A 24,893-nucleotide genomic window follows, 5' to 3' on the forward strand; every position below is an offset into this window, starting at 1 on the left:
TGTAACTTCACTTGCTAATCTGAGACACTTGCAGGCTTCTAAGCATCATGGGAGAGTATGTCCCCTTGTTTGAAATATCCTTGCTCCTGCTGAGGTCTTTACGTTTTTCAGAATTCTCACATTTTGACAGGACATCACCCTGCTTTTTCTGTGTTGGTGTTCTTTCTCTTTAAACCCACTGCCTTTTTTACAAGGGGGCAGATGTAGCTACAAGAATAACTGTAAAGGTTTGGATGCTCATCTGAACCTCTTTGTAATTGAAATTTTACCACCAGTAGCCTTATTACAGGATTTGCAGTAACTCCTGGGTGAGAAATCCAGCAAGAATAACTTCTCTCACAATAAAAACAACAAGGAGTACTTGTGGCACCTTAGAAACTAATACATTTATTTGGGCATAAGCTTTCGTGGGCTAAGACCCACTTCATCAGATGCATGGAGTGGAAAATACAGTAAGAAGATAGATAGATATACATAGTACATGAAAAGATGGGAGTTGCCTTACCAATTCTAACAGGACAATTCAATTAAAGTGGACCATTACCAGCAGGAGGAAAAATCACTTTTGTAGTGGTAATCAGGGTGGCTCATTTCAAACAGTTGACAAGAAAGTGGCAGTAACATTAGGGGGGAAAATACTCGCCAGCAACTACACACCACACAACAAAAATACTAACCCAGGAACCTATCCCTTCAACAAACCCCTTTGCCAACTCTGTCCACATATCTATTCAAGGGACACCATCATAGGACCTAACCACGTCAGCCACACCATCAGGGGCTCATTCACATGCAAATCTACCAATGTGATATATGCCATCATGTACCAGCAATGCCCCTCTGCCATGTACATTGGCCAAACCGGACAGTCTCTATGCAAAAGAATAAATGGACACAAATCAGACATCAAGAATTACAACATTCAAAAAACAATCGGATAACACTTTAACCTCCCTGGACACTCAATAACAGACTTAAAAGTGGCAATTCTTCAACAAAAAAACTTCAAAAACAGACTCCAATGAGAAACTGCAGAACTGGAATTAATTTGCAAACTGGACGCCATCAAATTAGGCCTGAATAAAGACTGGGAGTGGATGGGTCACTGCAAGAACAAAAAACTAATTTCTCCATCCTAATTTTTCCCCCTACTGTTACTCACACCTTCTTGTCATCTGTTTTGAATGGGTCACCCTGATTACCACTACATGAGTGATTTTTCCTCCTGCTGATAATAGCCCACTTTAATTGAATTGTCCTGTTAGAATTGCTAAGGCAACACCCATCTTTTCATATACTATGTATATATATCTTCCTACTGTATTTTCCACTCCGTGCATCTGCTGAATTGGGTCTCAGGCCACGAAAGCTTATGTCCAAATGAATTTGTTAGTCCCTAAGCTGCCACAAGTACTCCTCGTTGTTTTTGCTGATACAGACTAATACGGCTACAACTCTGAAACTTCTCTCATGATGATTTGGCTGGGCCTGGAAGAAGTAGAAGTGGAAAGAAACAAGAGTGGCATTTGCAGAAGTGCTCAGCATTGGCTTAACTCTGCTCATATGTTCAGTTGGATTTGTACCATTGGGGAGAACTTTCAAAAGCACCAAAGTGACTTAGGAACCTAATCCCATTTAAAGTCAATGGGATTTAGGCTTCCAAGTCACAAGGGTGCTTCTGAAATTGTGACCTTCTTTGACTCTAATGGGTGCAAAGTAATGCCAACCTTGTGTGATTTTGAGGATGCCACCCTCAATTTTCCAGATATTTTTTTTAATGACAAATTTAGGTTTGGTTATATTTTGGCTGTGAAGATGCTCACTGTGATTGAAGTAGCTCACTACACTTTGGTCCTCTGTCTCTGCCCATGAAGCCTTCCCTTCCCATGCACCCCATCTACCTATTTTGCATTGCAGCAAGGGGGCTCCCCAGTACGCAGCAGATGCATGCTGTCTATATGGAGCATTCAGATCTGCCTCCCACTTCCTATGCTCAGCAGGACTGCCTTGGTTCCACCATTGAGGGTACCCCTCCATAGATGGGGCTAGATCTGCCCCTTGGAGAGCTTTGGAAACTCCTGATTTTGAGACTGCTGATCAGTCACCTCTTCTTGTGTTCTCATAAATATAACTCAGGCCTAATTAGACACTTGATGGTGTGAGAGTGCCAAGAGAGCTGAATAGTTTAGCCCTGCTGCCTCTCTGATTGAGTGAGGCTGATTGTAGCTAGTGTTTCTGCTAATAACGTACCCTGACCAGAAATGGTCTATGGGTTGTTATGGCACCAGGCCTTATTTTGGGGCATGTTACTACCTGATCCTACGGACACTTCCTGCTGAGACTTCCAACCATTGAGCTCAGTGGGACTGCTCACAGCCAGAAGTGCTGTGCTCACTCATGCAGGCAGGATCAGGCACTGCAGAACAGTAACAAAGCCAACAGCAATGGAGCAAGAATCTCTGGTCCTTTTTTTTTGAAGAATGACTAGTCTCATGGGCTGGCTCCGCTTCACAGACCAATGGCTTGCAGCATTTCACTCTGACCATAGAGTCAGAGCAGCACAGAAATCCAGAATTTCATTACTTCACACTCTTGCTTTTTGGATGCCCATTTCCCGTTAATTTCTGTGGGAATTGGGGCTCCAAATCCTTCTGACATCTTTGAAAAAGCTCTGCCTTAATGACAAAATCAGCACATAAAAATACATGTATCGTTTTTGGCCAACAACCCCATCTCCCTAGCCTCCCCAGCAGTGAGTGCCTCTGATGCACCTGGTTTGAAAGGGTCATGTTTGAGCCAGCATTTAACATCTCCATGCAGACCCAATCTTTGCTCCAGCAGCACAGATGATGTTGTTGTGATGCTAGGATTGATTTAAAATAAATAATAGAGCAATTTGGGTTAGGCAATCCTAATTGCTTCCTGAAGCCGTGTTGTGTCCCTTCCACGCTAGTGCCCTATTGGTTACCCTCCACCTGTTTGTTTTTTTCATAGTTCTGGGTGCCCGGGCATCACACTGTCTAATGTCTCCTAAGCGATGGTGCTAAACTTATTTTTCTAATTTCTTATTTTTCTAATCTTCCTTGCAAATCCAACTGCAGTAATCAAGTTTCACTCAGAATCGCATGAGTTTTGCATGTCTTGCTGGGAAAGGAATTCTCTTTAAAGAAAGAGTGGGTGAGTGTGTGGGTCTCTCTCTCCCACCACCAGATTAGCTCATTCCTGCCGCCAAGTGTGTGCCGCTCTATATAGCATGATGGTTGAATTCAAGGACACTTCTTCTGGTGTGGAGGGAGAAACTCAGTACAAAAGAACTATAGTTATTGCTTATTATACTAACTGCAGTTAACAGGGAACAGAATGCCTGCAGGGTCAGGGTAACAACCTGTGCTTATGCCTTCTACTAAAATCTGCTACGGTACCTTTCTTATTCCATTTTAAAATGGCTTTTACCAGAAACACCAGCGAGCTAGTGATGCTCACACGCAGTGATAATGACTCTTTTTCTCATTTCCAGGACCCATGTCCTGTGCTAAACAAAGTCTCCCCACCTCGCGTTGGCTCCGAATACCAATCCTCCTTAACGTCAATCAGCAAGGCTTCCTCCACCTATCCCTCAACCACAATTGTCAACCCTACCATCGTCCTCTTGCAGCACAACAGAGGTAAGGGGACGTGCAGGCATATCTCCACTTGCAGCTCAGGTTCATTAAAGTGGAGCAAGCTATTGAAATTCATTGTAATGAGCTGGTGAACATGTGTGTGTACAGCTGCCTTCTGGCTGAAATCAGAAATGTTGGAGTAGATGTCTTAGGCTCTATACTGTAAGTGGTGACAGAACCTGGACATTCGAAGTAGAGGTGTCAGAGTTTTCTCCCTGCTGCAGTCACTGTGACGGTGTGAGTGGCTGAGGCATGCTGTACACTGATAGTTGAGACATCCTACATGGCCACAGATGTGGTACAACATATAATTAGTGAGAGACACAAACGAAAGCTTTGGACCCCAGAGTTTTGGGGAAGTTTGGTATTGATCTTTGCAACTGATCCCAATCTCTATAATGGGACAAATCAAAACCCCAGATCAAATCATCCTGCAGCCGCCCTTGCTCAAACCCATCTGTAATTACAATTCCCTCCTTTATAGTAGCTCCCTCTGCAGGGTAGGTTCCATACGCTATGAGAGAAATGTTGCTCCTACTCGAATTTCTTTGTGATGTTATCCCAGCCCCAGTAGGGATCTGTATTGCCTAGGTACTGATTTCCAGTGAGATCTGGGAACCTAACTAACTTATCCTGCTTTGAAAATCCCAGCCTAGGATGTTACCATTTTCCTTTTATCAAGGAAATCAAAGATACCATTAGAAGCAAGGTCCGTTTCTCCCCTGCTTTTTATCATCCTTATGGAAAGTGCTCCCAGATGTCTTCCTCCGCAATTCTGAAATGCTGTATTCGATTCTTTTCTAAAGCTGGCTTCAGTCTTTGACCCCAGAGCTATTGACTGCAGTTTACTTGCTAGGTAATATAGCACAATTAAATAAACCCATCACGAACTATTGGAGTGATACTCCCTGCTCCAGCTGGAGCCAATGTCAGTAGCCATTAACAGGAGCCTTCTCCCTTTATGGAAAGCACTGCCCTTAACTTAGCCTTTATGGGATGTGACATGACTACCTTGGCTGTACAGACTGGAAGGCTATGAAGCCCAGCTCAGCTCTTGGATGGAGTTTAATGCTGTACATGGCGCATTCGTGTTTCCTCTGGGCGGAGGAAGACGCCGGCCCTCTTTCCTTCTGCCAGTGCTCAAACAGCAGCAGCCTGGCTCCATGAGAGCTTTGGATAGCTATAGGTGCAGCTTGATTAAAGGCAAGATGAGCAGCTAACAGTCCAGGTCATCTTGGTGTGTTCGAGCTTGTTGGGTCACACACAGTTCTCCCCTTGACAGAGAAGAGCCAAACCCTTTGGTTGTTTTTAAATTTGTACTGAGCCTTTTCTCACTCAGGACAGTTCAGGTGTCTTTGTCATACAAGAAAATGCCTCTTCCATTCTTCCCTGAAGCCATCATCATATACTCAGCCATTTGCTGGACAACCTGCAAGCTCCTCAGACTTTGCTGAGGGTCCCACACCATGACCAAGCTTGGAAGCACCAATGATTTAGTATGTGTCTGGGTCTCTGATCTATCTCCAGTAGTGCAGAGAGCTAAACAACACATTCCTCTTCTTCCTCTTGATTTCTCTACCTCAGCCCAATACACAGGCCTCCTCTCTGCTTAATAGTGAGGAGAGCTAGTAGGGAGAAAACCTCCTCTTCACCTAGGAGCTCCCTTTTCTCCAATTAAAGTCCATTCATCCCATGTACATTCCATCTCTGGGAAGGAAATGAGGAAACATTTCTCAAATGCAGCCTCCTTAAACCATCTATGGGGTTTTATGCCAGAAGACCTTCCTGATTATCAAAGGTGTAGCAAGGAGTTATGGCCTCCCTCTGAGACTGACAGGGAGAGACTGCAACCCCCCCCCTTGGTGGGCAGAGCCCGGACAGCCAGCCCCAGCCCACTGGAAACCGAGGGCAGAACAGGAACAGGAAGTAGAAAAGGCAGGCCTGGCAGCTCAGTTGGGCTGGAGCTGCTGAGGGAGATAGATACATCCTGTGTGCTACCATAACTCGAAGAGGATCCTGACTGTACTGAGACTTGTCATAGCTGCCAGCTGATCAAGGCACCAAGGAGCTGTTGGGGCTTCTGCTGGCCACCTACCCTGGGGAGACAGAGGACAGCCACAGAACGGAGGTACTGGACAAAGGGGACATAGGAAGAAGCCCAGTGAAACTAGAGTACAGTCTGATTGGGTCTCAGCCTGATTCTAGGTCTGCATGTTTTGTGTTTCCCTACCCCCTGCCATCCCACTCCTGAGGTGGCAGCCTCCCCACTTAAGGCCAAGGGGTCTGCGTTTGTCAGCCATCCACCAGATCCAGGATGCCTGACTGTTTGGTGCCCCGCCCTGAGCTGAGCTCCTGGGCTCATAGATTCCTTTGCTGCTTTGCCTTGACCACAGGTCAGAGCCCCCTACTCTATTTGGTGCCCTGCCCTGCCTGAGAGCCTAGGCTCCTAGACTCTGTACTGCTTAGCCCTGCCCGAGGGACAGATCCCCCCTTTTCTGTTGGTGGTCCACCCTGCTGGAGGGCTTGAATCCTGGAGTCTGATTACTGCTTGACCCTGCTTAGAGGACCCGAGCTTCACAAACTGCTAATTTCCCCCTTTGGAAGATTTCCATTCTAAGGTTGTGACAGCAAGGAGGTGTGGCCTCCTTCTGAGACTGACAGGGAGGGACAGCCCCACACTCCTACAAAAGGCAAGGGTCATCTCCTTAGCAGAGGGCCTTCCTTTGCGATGGCTGGCTCCAAGATCCCCATTTCCCAGCTCTATCTCCTTGATTATAACACACACAGATGAATCTACCCTTCTGCTCTTGATGCCCTAATCAGAAGAGGGCATTTGTAGCAGATAGGTTCTCATTCCCTTCTTGAGGGCAGGCACGTTGTTGTCATAAGTCCTTCTCTTTTCCATTTGCTCTTCTGGTTTATTTCTGGGTATTGGTGACATACACCTGGGCAGCCTTCCATTGGGGTGAGTGGGAGGGAAAGTTTTGGGCTAGGAGGCAGGGCTTGCAGAGTTTTCTCATGATTGCTTGAGAACACCAGGGATCTCTGCAGAGGGAGCTGCATTTGGGTGAGAGAAACAAGGGATTCCTCTATGGTGAGTAGCCCCACATTGCATGTCATGCCTGGAGAAGTCTGATTATCTGAGCAAGCAGTGTATGTCCAAGGGATTACTGCCTACTCCAGATTTGCTCGGAGCATGAAGCATCCTCCCAAAGTAATCATTTCCCTGACAGGCATTGTGGGAAGTGGCTTATTGCTAATAGGTAATGGTCATACCATGCCCGTCTCATATTGCCATGACTAAGATATTGGAATTGGAGAGTGCCATTTGTCTCCAAGTTCTAAAGCTATTTTATAATCAGAAACATGAGAAATATTTTTTTAAACTTCTGAAATCCCTGTATTCACCACATCAACTTTCAAAATTATCAGTGTTTGATATTGTTAGTAAGATGATACCATTTGAAAGGTCCGGTATATGTCAAATAAAGTGTGCTCCTTGTTAGGGAGAAAGTGTTCTCTTGTCATTGGAGCAGGGGCTCGGGAGCCAGGACCCTTTGGTTTCTGTTCCCAGTTCTGTCACAGACTTGTTATGGGACTTTGTCTGACTGTCTCCACTGACTTCGAATGCCTCAGTTGTTGGGTGGCCAACATGAGACATCTTGGATGTCTCAGGTTGAGAACCTAGAAATGGAGGCTCCTGAAAAGAATGGCCCTTGTGAAATTCTTGGCCTTTACCAGTCTGTACCTCAGTTTAGCCATATGTAAATTAAGAACAATCATTCAGTTCACAACTCGTAAGGATATTATGGGTCTTAATGATCACAAAGCATTTGGCATTCCTTGCCACAAAGGCCCTACAAATGCAGAAAAATGGCTGTGTTATTACTTAATAGTAATATTATTAACATGCTGCTAACTTGAGCATTATTTGTGGGTTTATTTGACAGTAAGTCTTCACAATTGTTTTTAAATTGTCTTCTCTGAAGCTGTTTTCCTTCTCTCTGACATAACTATACTTTCTTGTTGCAAATGTATGGGTCACTTTGCACTGTGATGCTGAATAGTCACCAGTGCTGCTCTTTGGAGGGTGGCAGGTTTGCCGCTTCGGCAGGGTGTTGAAAACTTGATCCACTCCAGCAGTTTCTGCCATTGTGTTGATGGCACATTTCTTGCCTGTCAGAAACACAGTAAGAGAACACTTGCTGTCTATGTCTCACCCTCTTGTTTTGTTTCCTTCTCTACCACAGAACAGCAAAAGCGGCTTAGTAGCCTGGCAGGTATGAAGCAAAAGGTGCTCACCCCACAGCTGCTGCCTCTACTGGAGTCAAGTGGCTGTTTTGCTAGCTTGCAGAGTGCCTTTAGCAAACACACTTCTCAGTAACTGCAAGGAAGTGAGCTGAATCCCTTAAAATAAACGTGTGTTGCAGCTCAGCCACCAGGGCTGAGCTTTTTGTATTAGTCTTTTCTGAAAATGTTGGAAACATGCTTAATTGCAAACAGATATACATCAATATGGCCAACCCCAGCTGTCCAAAAATCATGAGATTTTAAAAGAAATATTTTGAGTTCTTTAGGTCTCTTCTGGTTTGTGAGCCTGTAGGATACACTTGGGACTTGTTTTCAAGCTTCTCTCTGCAACCATGAGGGCTAGAAACTAACTTAAAAAAGCAAGCAAGCAAGCTGACAGTCTCATGTAATCACCTTACTCCAAAAGCTGGGGCTTTAATGAGAATGCCAAATATCATAAAACTCATGATAAAATCATGTGCACACACACACTCACACCTACATGCTTAACACACCCACACTATCCCTTTGTCTGCTTTCCCAGCAGGGCTGGGAAGTTCCTCCTGGAAGGGAAATCTAGGACTTGTCTACATGGTGCTGCAGTCCAGTCTATATGGGCATGAGTTGTAGAGTATTTGTGTTGTGCTCTTACTGTCCGATGTAGACCCTGCTGGCAGGAACTGAAAGGTACCAGGTACACTTTATTGTTGTCCTCTTTGAAACACGACCACAACTCTATGAACTAATTCACAATTTGTTTTTGCCAGCAGGGTCTACATCAGGGATCTCAAACTCAAATCACCATGAGGGCCACATGAGGACTAGTATATTGGCCCAAGGGCCACATCACTGACACATTTTCATATAAAGATACAAAAGTCCCTATCCCAGCCCCCACTCCACCCCATCCATGAGGCCTCACCCCTGCCCTGCCTCTTCCCACCCCTTCTCCGCCCCCATTCGTACTCCTTTCTCAAAGTCCCCACCCCAACTCCACCCCCTCCCTGCCCCTATTCCAATCCCTTCTCCAAATCCCTGCCCCTGCCACACCTCTCCTCCACCTCCTCCCCTGAGTGCGCGGATCCCTGCTCCTCTCGCCTCCCTCCTTGAAAGCGCTAAGTGCCACCAAACAGCTGTTTGGTGGCGGGAGGTGCCTGGAGGTAGGAGGAGGAGCGTGGATGCAGCACACTGTGGGGGAGGAGGGATGGCTGGGGGGGGGGAGCTTGGTGGCTACAGGAAATAACCCCGGGGGTGGGGTAGCTTGGTGGGCTGCAGCAAATAACTCCTCAGGCCGCATATTTGAGACCCCTGGTATACATGGAGTGGTGAGAGCACAACACGTTAGAGTGCTCTACAGTTCACATCCCACAGTCCAGACAAGCCCCCCTCATCATTCTGATCCCCTGCCATTGAGCCTCATATGGTGGGCTGCAGGAACATTCAGAGTAGTGCCTCACTGCTCTCCAGCGGCTGCAAGGTACACGAATAAACTGCTATTGTTAAACAGTACCGCTACCTGAGGAGATGGGGGAGAGGAGAGGAGAGAGCAGGAGCAAGCAGTCAGTACCCAGACATCCTAATGTGGATGTAAGGGAGCCTGGACTCTCTGCTTTGTATGGGGCCTGGTCTGACAACTCCCCCTGCAATCAGCTGGCCTTCACACCTGCAGAGTCAGCCCCATTGTGGCCTATATTTTGTGCCCCGAAGAACAGTGACTGTCTCCTCTGTGCCACTGCCCTCTTCAGCGATATCAGCCAGTGTAACATATTCTCTTCCCCCTTCCCAATCAAGCTGGCATCTGTGCTGCCTCTTTGCCACCTGGGCTTTTAAAGTCCAGTCAGATGTTTCCTCTTGGTTTTATCTTTCCCAGAATGTTTCCCATTGTGGTCAGGAACTCTTTTGTCTGTTAAGCTGGAAATATGTTGAAATCCTCCCACCTGGCTCAGTGTGGAGTATTTCTTGGCAGCTTTTGTTCCAGCCTAAACAGTCCCCAATCTGGATCACTGGAGAGTGCCCTGGCATTGCTGGCTCCACAACTGCTCTCTGTCTATCAAAACTATCACATAAAGGTGGCTGGCTGACCTCCCTGACCCTGGCTTGCATCCTCTGGGTCACACCAACAAAACTCTGATGCTGAATGCCCACCTGTCACTGCTCCCCAGAATGGATGACTCAGAAGATACTGAGTGATGTACCTGATACTATGCAATTGGTGCTCTCTACAGGCCCCACAGCAAAATTCTGCCCTAACTTACACCCTTTGCAATGTCATAGAATATTAGGGTTGGAAGGGACCTCAGCAGATCATCTAGTCCAACCCCCTACTCAAAGCAGGACAAATCCCTTGACAGTTTTTTTTTTTTAAATCCCTGTTCCCTAAATGGCTCCCTCAAGGATTGAGCTCACAACCCTGGGTTTAGCAGGCCAGTGCTCAAACCACTGAGCTATCCCTCCCCTCCACTGAGCTGCATGATATATATAAAGATACAGAAGCCCCCACCCTCTGCCCCCATCCCCAAGCATAAGTCAGGGTGGGATGTGGCCCAAGAACTTTTTTCATAGGTCATTGCTTTGAGTCCAGGAACATTCAGTAGGGGGCCTATGGTGAAGGGTGATGATGGCTTCAGTTCACTTCCTAGAGGACAAGTGCCCATGTTGCCAGAGACACCACTGAAATTGACACTCGTTGGGTCTCCTTGGTGACAAGCTCAGCTGAGTGGCCAAAGGCTGAACAGGCATAAAGACTGAATTTCCCTCTCCCCTTGAGCAACAACCCTCCCAACAAGGCTCCTCTGATGGCACAGAGTGAGGAGCTGGTCCTGCTGCCGTCACTCGTGCTACCTCAAGTTCCAAAGCTTCCTGTCACCAGGACTGTCAGTTCTGCACCTTTCACCAGTGCTAAATGCACACTGAGACAAAGAATTCAAAAGAAATCTTTAAAGTTGGTTTAGCTGGCTGGAATGTCTCCCACAGCTCTCCTGTGGCCTGTGCCATCATGGTGAACTCCAGCCCTTGCCTTGCACCACATAAATCTCAAGCTTTGGGTAGGAGAGTGCTCCTGCAGGCCAGCACAAAGACATTCCTTACCTCTATCCAAACCAACAGCAAAAATAATTTGCGTGGCTTGTAGGAATAGCAATCAGAGCTCAGACTGTTGGTCCGCTTAGGCCTGTATGTCTGCCTTTATCTGTCTAAGATATTTCCAGGGTAGCAGCACCTTAGCCTAGGACCACTCAGATGGCTTGCTCCATCTTGCAAATAAACACACAACCTGTGTTGTGGTTTCCAGTGCTACTTATAGGGAACTGGAGACCGAGTCCCTCCTGAGCCCAGGAAGTGATTGGCTTACATCCTGAAGTGTGCAATTTGATTATGGTAACATAGCCTTAACTTTCACAATTACAGAATAATAAGGGTCACATGATTAACCAATCCTTTAAAAAGCAAAAACAAAAAGTTCAGTCCAAATCTCTGGCCCACTGACCTTCCCTGGCAGTGACTTCCACAGACTGATGACACAGTAGGAAGGAGTATTTCCTTTCTAGCACAGAAGCATGTCTTTCATCTCCAGCAGTGCTGCTGAAAGTGACAATCATGGTTTTACATGCTCACCTAAAAGAAGCCAGGGATTGAGATTGGGTCGGGTGGGGAAGCTGGGAAGCTGAGATTTCTTCCTGGTTCAGATCATTTCACATCCATAAACCTTCCTTCCCTCTGGTCTTCAGAGTCATGGAAGTCACCTGATTTCACCAGTTTTCCATACTCTCTTCCTAGCAGCACAGTAGGTAGCTGTGCCATGGGGTCCAACACTCCATACAGAAATGTAAAGGTGATATAGAAGAAGGAGACCTCTACATTTAGCAGCACAATAGGGCCAAAACAGAGAGTATGTGCGTTCTTGGGGGATAGAAATAAGGTAGAAGTGTTGAATAGTAGTTTTATTTAGCCTTGCCATATTCTTGCCATTTATAAAACTTTTTTCAAGAGCAAAAGAACCCCCCAAAACCAAGTTTGATGATGATTTAAAAAACAAACAAATAATCCTAACAGAGGGAATTTTGCAGTTCAGAATTGTGTTTGCTGTGGGTACTGCCAGAACAATGCATGAGTCTTTCCTCTGCTAACCACCCTCGCCAGAGCTCTGCAAGTTGAACAGCTTTGGGCAATATGGTAAAGTGCATGTGAACAACTGTTCCTCTCTCAAATGCATGCAGTTCTGTAACACCAAGGATAGGACTTGGCAAAGCATTGACAGAGCAGACTGTGAAATCACACACATTTCTCACCACTGCCATCCATTTGGAGAAATCCTGCCTCTAGTGGGGCTTACGAATGTCATTCTGCAGTGCCACATGGCACATTGTAGTACCAGAGCAGCCAACAGTCCATTGGTTCCTTGCCAAATTGGTGTGGTGCCTGGTGGCAGGTGCTAACACATACATGTGCCAGTAGGAAAGGAGCGCGCACACACACACAGAGTTTAATTACAATGTAGACATACCCTGAAGGACTGAGCTTGTGGCTGAGAGCCAGGATTGCCTCTGTTCTAATCCAGGCCTTGTGCATCGCCTTGGGCAAATTCCTGAAACCTATGTTTTCTAAAGCAGCCCCTAATTACAAGTGCCTCCATTTTCTAGGTGGCCTGATTTAGACACCCAGCAATTCTATTGGGAGTTGTGGGTGGTCAGCACCTCTGAAATCACCCCCGGGGTGTCTCAGAGGGAACCCAGAAACTGAAGCACCCAAAAGTAGAGACCATCCTGCTCCAGTTTTCCCCATTGGTAGAGAGGGCTGATACCCATCATCATGGTGTGCTGTGAAGATGTAGTTAATGTTGTCATGGTCCTTTGGGAGTGCTCTATGCTATAAATGCAGATGGAGGAGGAGGATGGAAGGTGGATTTGGAGATGAGGATTTTAATTTCCAGTGAGCATTTACTGCCCCAAATCCCATTTCAACACTTTGGTGCAAATTTTCAAGTAATTGAAAACCAGATAGGAGAAGCTGCTCTAAGAGCTGAACTGGACTCCAAGCCAAGCATTCTTTGACAGCAGAGCAGTTAGAGGTGAGATAGCATTTGCAACTGCTGGCTACCCAGATACTAAGCCTACTATTTATTTAACTAAAAAAAAACCCCAGATGTGGCATTTCTCTGCAGAATTGATTTCTACTGAATTTCCCATGAAAGATACAGTGAGTTTGCGGTCTCTCGCCACCTGAGTGGGAGGTGGGGGCAGCGCATGCAGAGAAGTGGTGAACAGCTGTGGAAGTGGAAGCTGAACAGTCTGGTCTGCTGCATCTGTTCCATGGGAGGAGAGCATTCTTCACCCAGCATGCATTGCTCATGGCAATTAATCCTTTTGCTGCTGGTCTCCTGGAAACAGATAGTCCAGGGTACTTGGACCATTCAGCAGTATAGTAGGTGTGTTTGGCAAGAGGTATCCAGAATACTTAGCAGCAGCCCTGCTGTGACTGCTGTGTACTCATAGGAGAATCCCTGCATTCTTTCACCACATACTCACTAGAAATTCAGGACATTTTTATCTATGCCAATTCAAATTAAATTCTGACTAGATATATTAAAAAAAGAATCTGTCTAATGCATATATACTGGCCACCAGCTTGGCTCCATAGCTTGAGTCAAAGAGCAAGGCCCTACAGCTGAGGGCTCAAACAGATTAGAGCCTCGGTGGATCAGGGGCAGGGGTGTATGTGTGTGTGTATATCATGCACTGACCAGCAGCAAGGCAAATAACCCTTTGATACTTGGAATCAAGCCATGGATAACATTCTCTTCTCCCACCAGACTGATGCTCTGTCCCTGGGAATGATGCATCAGTGGGAAAGCCCCCTTTTTTCACGCCAGCCCCCCTATGCAAGCACACTTTTAAGAGTTTAGGCTGAGAATGTCAAAGCTGCCTAAGGGATTTGGATGCCTATTCCTATTTTTTAAATGGGAAGTAGACACCCAAATCCCTTTGAAAACCTCTCAGCTTTAATTTTTTCTTGCTAGGTTTAAATAGCTGCTTGATTTTCTTACCAGGTTCCGGTGTGTTGGGTCCTGATTATGAATCTAAATGATCCCAGGCTCCTCCATCTTTTTCTAAAGTCGTGTTTCCCACAGCTGTATTGTGCATTTTGCTTTCCTTTTCTCTAGTGCTGATGCTGCAGAGAAGAATACTGTCTAAGAACGCTGTTTTCAAGTAAAACGCACTAGGCGAGCATGAGACTTGAGTTCAAATGGTCCTGGGCATTGTTATAGCGGAAGTATTCCCCACCCTCTATGATGGTACTTGGGCTTCAGGCTTTTGAGGCTGATTCTTCCTGGGTCCACTGAAGCCAATGGAGACAGAATTTGGTCTTGTCCCTGCCTTTAATGATGGTTCTCTGTGCAGGCTCTGTTGTGTGACACTCTAATGGAGTTTGCTCTGCTCCAAACCCCAATCAGGCTGGAGGTTGCACAGTTGAATGGGAAGTGTCAGGTGCTGTGTGGAAGGCTGAGGTCCTACTCTGGTAAACAGATACAGTTGCCCAAAATGTTGGGAACTGGCATTTGGGTACAGTGAAGAGAAATAACCAGGAGGCAAGGGCTCCAAAGGCACTGTACCACTGCAGAGTGTCAGGGAAGACTGAGCTTATAGTGGGACTAATTGTATCAAACATGAAAGGAGCAGGGTTGCTGCTTTTTACACATGATTGGAGGAGTCTGTGATGTTCCTGCCCTCTCTTGGTTGTGCCAAACATTTTCTATGCACATTTACAGAAAGCCAGACACTTCTCCCCAGTGCCAGTCTGCCTCATAGATGCTTTGCCAGGATTTTTGCCTTAGAGTGATATATGTTGGTGTGCTGAAATGGTGAACATTAGGATAATGACCACCCCTCATTCATTTCCAGATTCTCTGCCAGACAAACCAGTTGCTGATAAAGTAGGTCCTGTGTCTGCACAGGAAAAGCCAGCTCAGGACAGTCCTCAAAGAGAGAAGCCAGCAATGGATGAGAAGAGAAGAGCTGTCAGGAGTCCCCAATATATGGCTAATGTCTCCGTGGATGATGTAGGCATTCCACTGAGGGTAAGAGACCAACACTCAAGCTTTCAGGCACATGCTCAAAATAAAAATCAAGAGCCAGATTCTGCCTTCATTAAAGCCAGTGGAATTGCATGGGTGTAAAATATCACCCCCAATAGATTTATTTCAAAAGTCTTCCTTGTGTTCTGATGACCCCTTCAATTACTATGGGTGAAAGAATTTTCAAAATCTCATTGCACTTTTTGCTAGTTGTGTGGATTTAGTTTCCTCTCTTATTTTGCTTCATGTTAACCAGTAAGTTAGGCAGGTCAGTTTCACTTCCTCTGTCTAATGCAGGGGTCAGCAACCTTTCAGAAGTGCTGTGCCGAGTCTTCACTTATTCACTCTAATTTAAGGTTTCGTGTGCCAGTAATACATGTTAATGTTTTTAGAAGGTCTCTTTCTATGAGTCTATAATCTATAACTAAACTATTGTTGTATGTAAAGTAAATACAGTTTTTTAAAAAGTTTAAGAAGCTTCATTTAAAATTAAATTAAAATGCAGAGCCACCCCAGCATGGTGGCCAGGATCCAGGCAGTGTGAGTGCCACTGAAAATCAGCTCGTGTGCCATAGGTTGCCTACCCCTGCTCTAATGGAATCGTGATGTGTTGCTGAGTTTGGGTTCAGAACACAGCAACTGGATATGGAAGGACTAAATTCCTTTGTAAGATCTAGCCGTAAATTTTCCCAAAATTATTTTTACTGAATTTTAAAAAAATCCTGAAAATTTTTATATTGGTAGTAGGGACTTAGTCCTGGCATTTGAAACACACCCAATTCCACAAGCTATCTGAATTATTTAGTTCAATCTTGCTTGTAGCTATTCAGTAATAATAAATAAAATATGATAAAGGGTGCACATAGATTTGATTGTTAAAGTAACCCTAAAAAATTGAAAATCTGGTGGAAGTCAGGCCAATTTTTTTTACTTACATCTATATATTTTTAACCAGAACACAGACAGATCAAAGGACTGGTACAAGACAATGTTCAAACAGATCCACAGGCTAACTAAAGGTACTGTAACATGGATAATTTTATTTTTTTTAAAGAGACTAACTGGATAACAGTTTGCTTCACATAGATGGAATATTACACTGGATATTAAATAAAGCATTTTGCATTTGTAATCCATGTTTGCTCTGGAACATAGAAATCAGCTAACAAGTTTAAAGACAATAATATCAAAGGAGAAAACCCAGTCAAGTCCAAGGGGAGGTGTGAATTTTATAAAAACAATAATAAAGAAGAGAATTGTTTGTGATCTCAAATCATTAGCTGGGTGGTGAGTAGACAAAGGCTGCATCTACACTAGTATATTTCAGGAAATCTCCCAGTGTAACACAATGGTAGGGAGTGCTTGCGTGAGAAGGGATAAGGGGTCTTTTACCACCTGCTCATTTGATGCTGCTCAGATTTTGGCCCCAAGGAGCACATTTGTCCGCTCTTTTCCCCCTTCTCAAGGAAATGTTCCAGAGGTGTTTAGTCCAGAATTTCCAAATAAACATATTTGGAAAGAGAAATGCCTGTTTTAAAATGTTCCTGTCAGAGCGAGGATTCAGGTTGCTCTGTTCCCCTTGCTACAGTTAGAAAACATCACAGATGCCTTGCTGTCCTTATTTAGCAATGCCATCAACTGGTGCTGGGAAACAGGTCCCTAAACTTCAGTTTTAGCAGTACAATGACACCGAGTTGGCTTTTAAACAATGAGAGGCTGCCCTGTGAAAATATGGACAGTCTGCAATAGAAAATAATTGGTAATGTTACATTGCTTAATAACATAGGGCCTGATCCAAAACCCATTACATGAATGGAAAGACTCCCATTAACTTCAGTGGGATCTGGATCAGACTTCTACAGTTTAAATACTGTTGATATCTTTAAAAGTCAAAATTATGGAGAGCACTTATATATTGGTTACAACATATCCTCCATGAGTCCATTACTTTTGGGTACATTGTATGTTCCAAGTCTCTCATTAGTGTGAGAAATGACTGAGGTGATGTTAGCAATCCAACCACCCATAAGGCCTGATGTACATGATAACACAATTCTGAGCTGTGCTTACTAGTTCAAGTCGGTTTGCATTTGCTGCTGCGGATGCTATTTTGATGAGCTGACTACTGAGTTTATGTAGCCACTGCATTGTACTGAATGAAATGAGAACTGCTCAAGCTGTGAGTTGCTATGATTCTCCTTCACCTCAAATGATAGAGGCACATGCTTCAGGAGCAGAGGATGAGTTCAATCCCTGCTGTCTTCCAAGCAGCCCAGATGTGCAGTGCAGGGATAACCACTGACATGGCTTTCTTACATTATAGACTCAGCATGAGAAGGGTTGTTCCACGACTTCTGTGGATTCTTTCCTCACCTGGTCTTCTTTAAATCTTTCCTTTCTGTTCTTTTTCCAAAACTTGCTCCTTCCACTTAGAAACTCCTGAAGAAAACCCTTATTGCCCTACCTACAAATTCCCTGAACTTCCTGAAATCCAGCAAACACCCAAAGGTACCATAAGTTCAGCCAGAGTATCTGTTGTCTTGTGTTTGAGTTAACTGTACTGTAGCTCCATTATAGTAACTAGATTCAGGTACTAGATTTCCGTTATCCATTTATTACTCGTGGTGGAAATTCGAGTACACCTAGTGTGCCTTAGTCTGTAATGTATAAAATGACTAAATCCTTCCTAACCCATTTATCTGTTTGAAAGTATGATGCCATTTCAGTCTACTATTATCAAAGTAGGCAAAAAAAGTTTACAGTGATAGAAAGTTGGGGAAATGATGTGGTGCCTCCACTTCACTGTGGATAGTCTCAATACATGCTGCTTTTCTCTGCTGCAGAAGACAATCCTTACTGTCCTACATACCAGTTTCCTGCTTCTACTCCTAGTCCTAAATCTGAAGGTAATAGTAAAGGACAAGATACCTTTTTCTGCACAAATGCTGCCTTGTTCATTTATTTTCTCCCTGGAGCTTTTCCTAGCCACTGAGTGTCATGCTGCCTCCTAACAGCTCACTGCCTTCTGATGTTGCCGTGATGGTTTGAGGCCTTTTTTGGCTTTGTGGTGCTCTTCTGGCTTTTTCACTAGCCTTTGACTAATGCTATAAAACTGAGCTCTGCTTTGTTTCATGTGCATAGTCAGCTATACCTAGCCGTATGTGTGCAGTGGTTAATTAACATTCATACAGTGGTGACTCACATTTCATCTTGATGATGTCTCTTGAAAGATGGCTTTAACTATGGTTTTCTTTTCTTTGGGAGCAATACATTTCTTTAATCTGCTCTTAACGTTTTTAATATTAACACAGGATAGTGCCTGGCCCAAAAGTCACTGAAGCCCATTGGCAAGATTCCCTAAAGTTGCCATGGTCTTTGGATCAGGCTGTTAGTGTTTCTCTCTCTTTTTATTAATGTACATTTTAGAATAAATGGGACATTGCACATGTTGGTTTGCTCAGGGCTGGCCTCAGGAGCACAAGGACAGGATTTGGTGTTCTCTCCAGCATGCTTTACCTGGAAACCCAGTGTATCCCCTAGCTACCCCTTTGTCCTGCTGGTGGGTGGTTTCTGAGGTGGTGGTTCAAGCACTGCTCAGAACCCTTTGCACTCTTACTTTCCAAGAAGCTACTGCACTAGCCAGTGCTGAAGAGACTGTCCTCTACATGGGAGAAGCGTTGGCATCTGCTGCACCCAGCTGAACAGGAACCAGGATTGGCTAGGTGGACAGACATCTCCCACTGGGGAAAGTGTGGTTTGGGACTGGCCTGTTTGGGGGTAATCAATAGGGGTTTTCTAGAGTCCTTTACTGCTACAATGTAGGAAACTTGCCTGTATGGTGGGTTGTGCGTAGCTGAACGTAAAATATGGATCCCTTATGTCAAAGCAGGCTAGGGGATTTAGACTCATATCCCCTGTTAAAATGAATGGCGAACAGATACTTTGAGACATGGTGATAAGATTCATGCCCACCTTTGATGCTTTGAGATGTATGGATGAAAAGTGCTATCCTATACAAGTGCAACGTATTTGATGCCTTAACAGCAGAGATATTGTGTGTGTGTGTGTGTGAGAGAGAGAGAGAGACTACGGTAAGCTGATGAATGACTGTTACAAAGATGATTCAATTTTCTTGTTTCACGATCCGTTTTACTTTTGTCAGAAGTAATGTATTTTGCCATAAAGCACTGTCATTAATGCAATAGGACCTTGTATTCCCGTAAATGTCTCCGCGTGTATAAATGCACAGATAAATAATATTTCCTATTTAGCTAGTCGCGATATTATTAGACCAAACATTTGTCTTTTGTTCTTGCTACCATGCAAAGTATGTTTGGCTTTTAATATCTGCTTGGATTTTTTCTTTATTAGAGAATCCAAGATAGTGGCAATAATTGGGTCCATTCTGGCAGTTCTAGACTATTCAAAGTCTTTTGGAAGTTTTTTTGAATATGAAACAAAGGGTATGAACAGAGATGGACTGAAGCCTCAAAATTCAAATCCAGGTTTCAAACAATCCAAAACTCAGGGTTTGGGATTAGGCCATTATAGAGATAGAAGCCATTTACAAAATTCTGATCTGGGCTCTTATTTCAAACACCTGCAAAATGTGAGAAGTTCAGCCCCGGAGGTTTGGTTTGGGCTCCACACACAACTGCACTTCTTGAGGTTCAGTATAAACTACAAGGAAAAGTCTTTGTCTCACAGAAGGAATCCAATATGGAAGCCATGAACTGGTGACTTCTATCTCCCATAAGGAAGGCCATATGAGTAGGGTATAGGACTGGGAATCAAGAGTCCTGGTTTCTGTTCCCAGTTGTGCTAGTGACATACTGTATGATCTTTACCAAGTCACTCAACCTCTCAGTCCTTCAGTGTTCCCCATTGTAAAACGGGACTAAATATGCTTACTCACCTTTGTAAAGACTGAGATGCAAAGTGTTATATATATATTCTAGTTATTGCTGCTATGCTAGAATATTGAAAATGGAAACTAGTACTTTTTGAAGTGCAGTGCTTCTATATGTATATATGAATTATTAGCTGCAATGAATTTTGGCATTTTCCTTCAAATAAATAATTTGTAAAGAAGTGTTTTTCATTATTCCACCAGCTTTAAATAACTTACTGAGAGGCAGTTGGCTGAGAGGGTATTTTTAGACATTCATTCACCTGTACTTTTAGGAACAGGTGATATTATGATTTGCCATATATTGTACTCTCTAGAGAAAACCCATTTTTTTGTATGGGAATAACTGTCACCTTTCCAGCAAACTGCCTCTCAGAAATCTACTTGAGTGACATTAACTAACTCAACATCCTTTTTCTGCCATTTAGATTTGAAATATGGAAATGACACTGAAAACTGATGTTTCTCATTATGCCAGCTCAAGACTATCATAATTACAATGGAGTCATTAACCATCTGTTAGGAGCTAAACCTGCTGCTGCTCCAGTCAGTATGTAGCTTACCAAGAGAATTCAGCAAAGGGGGAGCGGGGGAGAGAAGATTTGTTTGAGCTGAGCCTTTAACACACAAAGTTTGGTTCAATTAAAGGTGAAATTCAAAGTCAGTTCTTATGTTTTCCAAACCAATTGGCTCCTCAGAGTGAATGGCTTCAGCAGCCTGAAACGGGGAGGGCAAGGGTTGGGCTGCAAGCAGGAGCTACCCTCCCACCCCTTGCAGTGGTGCCTACAGATCAGTGTTGAGGCACATTGGTGGGGCGGGGGTCGAATGGGAGTGCTTATATTGCCATTGCCAGGCCTGTACCTGGTCAATAGATTGTGTATTTCACTGTCCCAGGCTGTCAATCAACACCACTGAGTTCACCAGGCATTTGTTTTAACCTGTTGTTCTTCTGATGGCGTCATCCATTCTGTATTTCTAGTCACTGTCACACTACCCTTAATCCTTGGCTCTTTTAGATATTTCTTCTCAAGAACACCAATGTCCCTTCACCCATGGTTCTTTTTGCAGAATTCACTGTAATACATTTTTCTACGCTGTATCCCTTAGGCTTGTCCACAGCTGCAAGACCTTGAGTTTAGATCATCAGCCCCAAAGGCAGGATAGGCTTGGGGTGACGGCCTTAAACTGGGACTCAGACTCAGTGGGTTCAGTTCCTAGTCCTGACACTGACTTCTTCCAAGACCCCGGGCACCTCATCTAAGACTTGTCCTGAAGACAAGCACAGGCTCTACTGTGCCTTGAATCTGGCTCTAAGTGCCTCAAATCCCCCTCTATAAAATGGGAATGATGAGACTTCTTTTATCCCACCCTTTTATGTGCCTGGCGTATTGAGAGTGTTCACTGTTTGGAACAGGGACTATTTTTTACTACAAGAACATGCAGCACCTTGCATGGTCCATGTTTGTTTTGTACCAAGCACATTGTTGGTGCTCAAGGAATAATTTGTGTGTATTAATATATTTGAATTCACTATACTAGTTAATAGAGGCAGAGTGGTTCAGTGATTGGAGCATGTGACTGTGAATCAAGAATTCCTGGATTCTATTTTCAGCTCTGATTCTGGTATTACCTTCAGCAAGTCGCTTAAGGTTTCGGTACCCCAGTTTACCTTTCAGCTTTTGGTACCATTGGTATAATAATACCTATCTCCTCACAGGGGTTTTGTGTCACTAAATGAACAAATGGTTGTAACGCACTTTGAGACCCTCATAGAAAGGTGCTGAAGAAGTGGAAAGAATTTATATTTTCAGTTCACCTAAAAACTATTTTCTAAGTGTGACTTTCACTACTTAGAATCCTCTCTTTGTCATGGGTGTTTGCAGGACCGGTGCTAGGGGTTTTAGCGCACTAGGCACACGGCAATTTCGCCGCCCTGCGCCCTGGTCCCGCGGCTCCAGTGGAGCTGCCGCAGTCGTGCCTGTGGAGAGTCCGCTGGTCCGCGGCTCCGGAGGAGCTGCCGCAGTGGTGCCTGCAGGAGGTCCACCGGAGCCGCGGAAGCAGCCGACCGTCCACAGGCATGACTGCGGCAGCTCCACCGGAGCCGCCTGCTGCCCCCTCCGGCAAAATGCCGCTCACCAATAATCCTGGCTCCCATGGCGATTGCCTAGGCCGCCTAAATGGAAGCGCCGGCCCTGGCGTTTGGCACATTACTATGAGATTAAGAACAATATGTGACCAAAAGAAAGCAGAGAGGCCTCAAACTTTGCTTCTTAGTAACACTTTCATCTCACTTGCAAACTATTTTGTTTTGTTTTTCAGATGAAGATTCTGATTCTTACTCTCCTCATTATTCCTATTCTGAAGATAGTAAGTAATATTTCATGTGCAACTTTATGGACATGAATTAACAGTAAGCGTCACTCATCTTGGCCCCCTGTGAAATTTACCAAGATTTTTGTATATGCCTTTTTGCAGCAAGGACCCAGCCCTCAGTGCCCCGGTCCAAGAGTGAGATGGACAGCATTGACCCTGACAAGGTTGTTAAGAGATCTGCTACTCTGCCACTTCCTACTCGTACTTCATCACTGAAATCCAGCCCAGAAAGGTAACCTGAACTAAGGGAGAACCTCAAAAGTTCTCATTAGGGAGGGGACTCAGATGTAAAGCTTGGACTTGGATTTGGAGATGAATTTTCGCAGAGTCCAGGGCAGTTTGGATCTGGAGTATAGCAAGGAGTTGTGCTATTCCTTTGATAGGTATTGAAACCTTAATGTGTTCCTTCATCATCCCAATCTACCCCCTCTGTTTGTCTGTCTCATCCATCTATTGCCTCCATGTCTTTTCATATAGCTCAGGCCCTCTCTGGGGCAGGGACTGTTTCCTTTGGTACATGTCTGTACAATGCCTAGCACAGCAAGTCCTGATCCTTGATTGTGGCACCACACCGTAATATAAATATTAACAAGTATCCAAAGTGTCTCTAAACCTCCTGGATCTACAAAACTGAGCTGGAAGCTGGAAAAAAGGCCCTTCTAGAGCCAATCTGTACTTGGAAATCCAGAGACACATAAAAATGAAAGTAAAGGGCAGTATGGTCTAGCAGACAGGATCTGGAATGCTGGACCTGCGTTCTATTCCTGGCTCTGCTGTGGAAGCTTAGGCAAGTCCCTTCAACTCTTGCGCCTGTTTCTTCTCCAGTCCTTTGTGTGTCTTGTCTAAATTGTAAGCTCTCTGGGTCAAGGAATATCTCTTACTATTTATTTATTCAGCACCTAGCACCCTGGGGCCTCTGAAGCTTGCACATCATCATCATTGTGGGGAGCAAGAGTTTGGATTTATTTCAGGGCTTGGCAAAGTTTTTTTGGGAAATGGGTCTTGTTGAATCTCAATCAGCTAATCAGCCTTGGAAGCCCAGTTCAACTCACTGTGAAGTCAATGGGAATTTTGAGTCCTAGTTAGCATCAGATATTGTTTTCACTCCTGCTTTTTAACTATGCATGTAGAAGCTCATTGTAATAGTAACGAAAGCATTTACTGAACAGAGGGTGGGGAGAAAGCAAAATAGGCTATGAACATTTTATGCAATGATTAATTCCCAGAGCTCTTAAACCCTCTGCTCCCACTTCCTCACAGTGATTTGCACTGGCTTCAAATGAGCAGTTCCATAGTCTGTTTGCTAACATAGAGAGCACCTAAGGCCACATGACTAGAAGATGATGTTCTCCCAGCATAGCAATTAAAGAGGAAATACTGTAGCTTCTTGGTAAAACTCTTGTGAATCAAAAGATTAGACTAATTAGTGCTTTACATTATCAGGTAACAAAAACAGCAGGACTCAGCTGGGGAGAACATTTCCTAGGATTGGAAGTGCTAAAACAATCAGGTCTGTTCTACACCGTGGAAATTAGACTGGTTGAAACCCTAGAATATTTATAAAACACTCTGCAAATGGTCTAATAACTGGCTAGAACAAGCAACCTTTTACCAGCAGGTTTAGTTCTGGTTAATGCTTAACCAGTCCAGTGTGAACCACGGGAGTACCAGTAGAGATGCACACAAACTGAAATGGTTCAATTTAGCCCTTTCTTTACTATCTCACAGTACACTGGTGGCCTTGCAAAACCTGCCAGAATGCACTACTTCTGGGAATTGTGGGATAGGTTCCCAGAGTGCATTGCAACTGAGATGGTCTGGGCAGTGCTAGTGTGGATGTTACATAGAACTTAACCATCTCAGGTGGCTAGTGTTGTCTGAACCATTTGTTCTTACAAGCCAGGTCACTACAACCAGATCAGATCTCTAGTACAGATGAGCCATTAGAACCTCCCAGAAGAAGAAAGTTGGGCCTATGTCACAGACTTCATCCCCAGTTCCATCTTTTCCCAAAATTTAGGCAGAGTGTAGGGGGATGTTCTGGTCTCAGAGGCTGACTTAAGAGTTCGAGCCTAGATTCAGTTCAAAGTCGGGGAGAAGGGTGTTGGAATTCTGCAGGCCTATCTTTAAGGTACTTCTAGTAAAGAAAGAAGTGGAAGTTTGGCAATTAATGGAAAAGAATTGCAAGAAACCTTTACTGTCCTTTCAAGTGATTTTTAGCAGCTGACACATATACACAAATTTAATTCTGGTTGCTATTAAAAAATAAACCCAAACCCATCTGACCTGTTCCTCTTGCAGCAAGTTTTCTGCTTTAGGCTCTGTCTACACTACTCAGCTTTTAGCGACCCAGTTGTACCACTAAAAGCCATGCAGTGTATCTGCTGTTTGACAGCAGGAGGGAGCTCTCCTGTCGACAAAAAACGTCCACTCCCAATGAGCAGCAGTAGCTTTATTGGCAGGAGGACTCTCTTGCCGACAAAGCGCTGTTCACACCAGCGCTTTTCATCGACAAAACTTTTCTCTTTCAGGGTGTGTTTGTGCGCGTGTGTGGTTTTTTAACACCTCTGAATGAAAAATCTTTTGTCAT

The 24,893-nt window shown here is 44.5% G+C and overlaps 1 protein-coding gene across 1 annotated transcript in view; it reads left to right on the top strand.

The window, feature by feature from the left end:
• Window positions 1–24,893, top strand: part of SORBS1 (sorbin and SH3 domain containing 1) — a 279,021-nt gene that overhangs the window by 196,815 nt on the left and 57,313 nt on the right. Inside the window, 6 exon segments of the mRNA XM_030568445.1 lie at window positions 3,518–3,665; window positions 7,913–7,942; window positions 14,849–15,024; window positions 15,977–16,040; window positions 22,250–22,297; window positions 22,406–22,535. Of these exon segments, the coding sequence (XP_030424305.1) occupies window positions 3,518–3,665; window positions 7,913–7,942; window positions 14,849–15,024; window positions 15,977–16,040; window positions 22,250–22,297; window positions 22,406–22,535 (596 nt within the window).

Source organism: Gopherus evgoodei, chromosome 7 (genome assembly GCF_007399415.2).
Source record: "Gopherus evgoodei ecotype Sinaloan lineage chromosome 7, rGopEvg1_v1.p, whole genome shotgun sequence".
In the NCBI taxonomy this organism is placed as follows: Eukaryota; Metazoa; Chordata; order Testudines; family Testudinidae; genus Gopherus; species Gopherus evgoodei.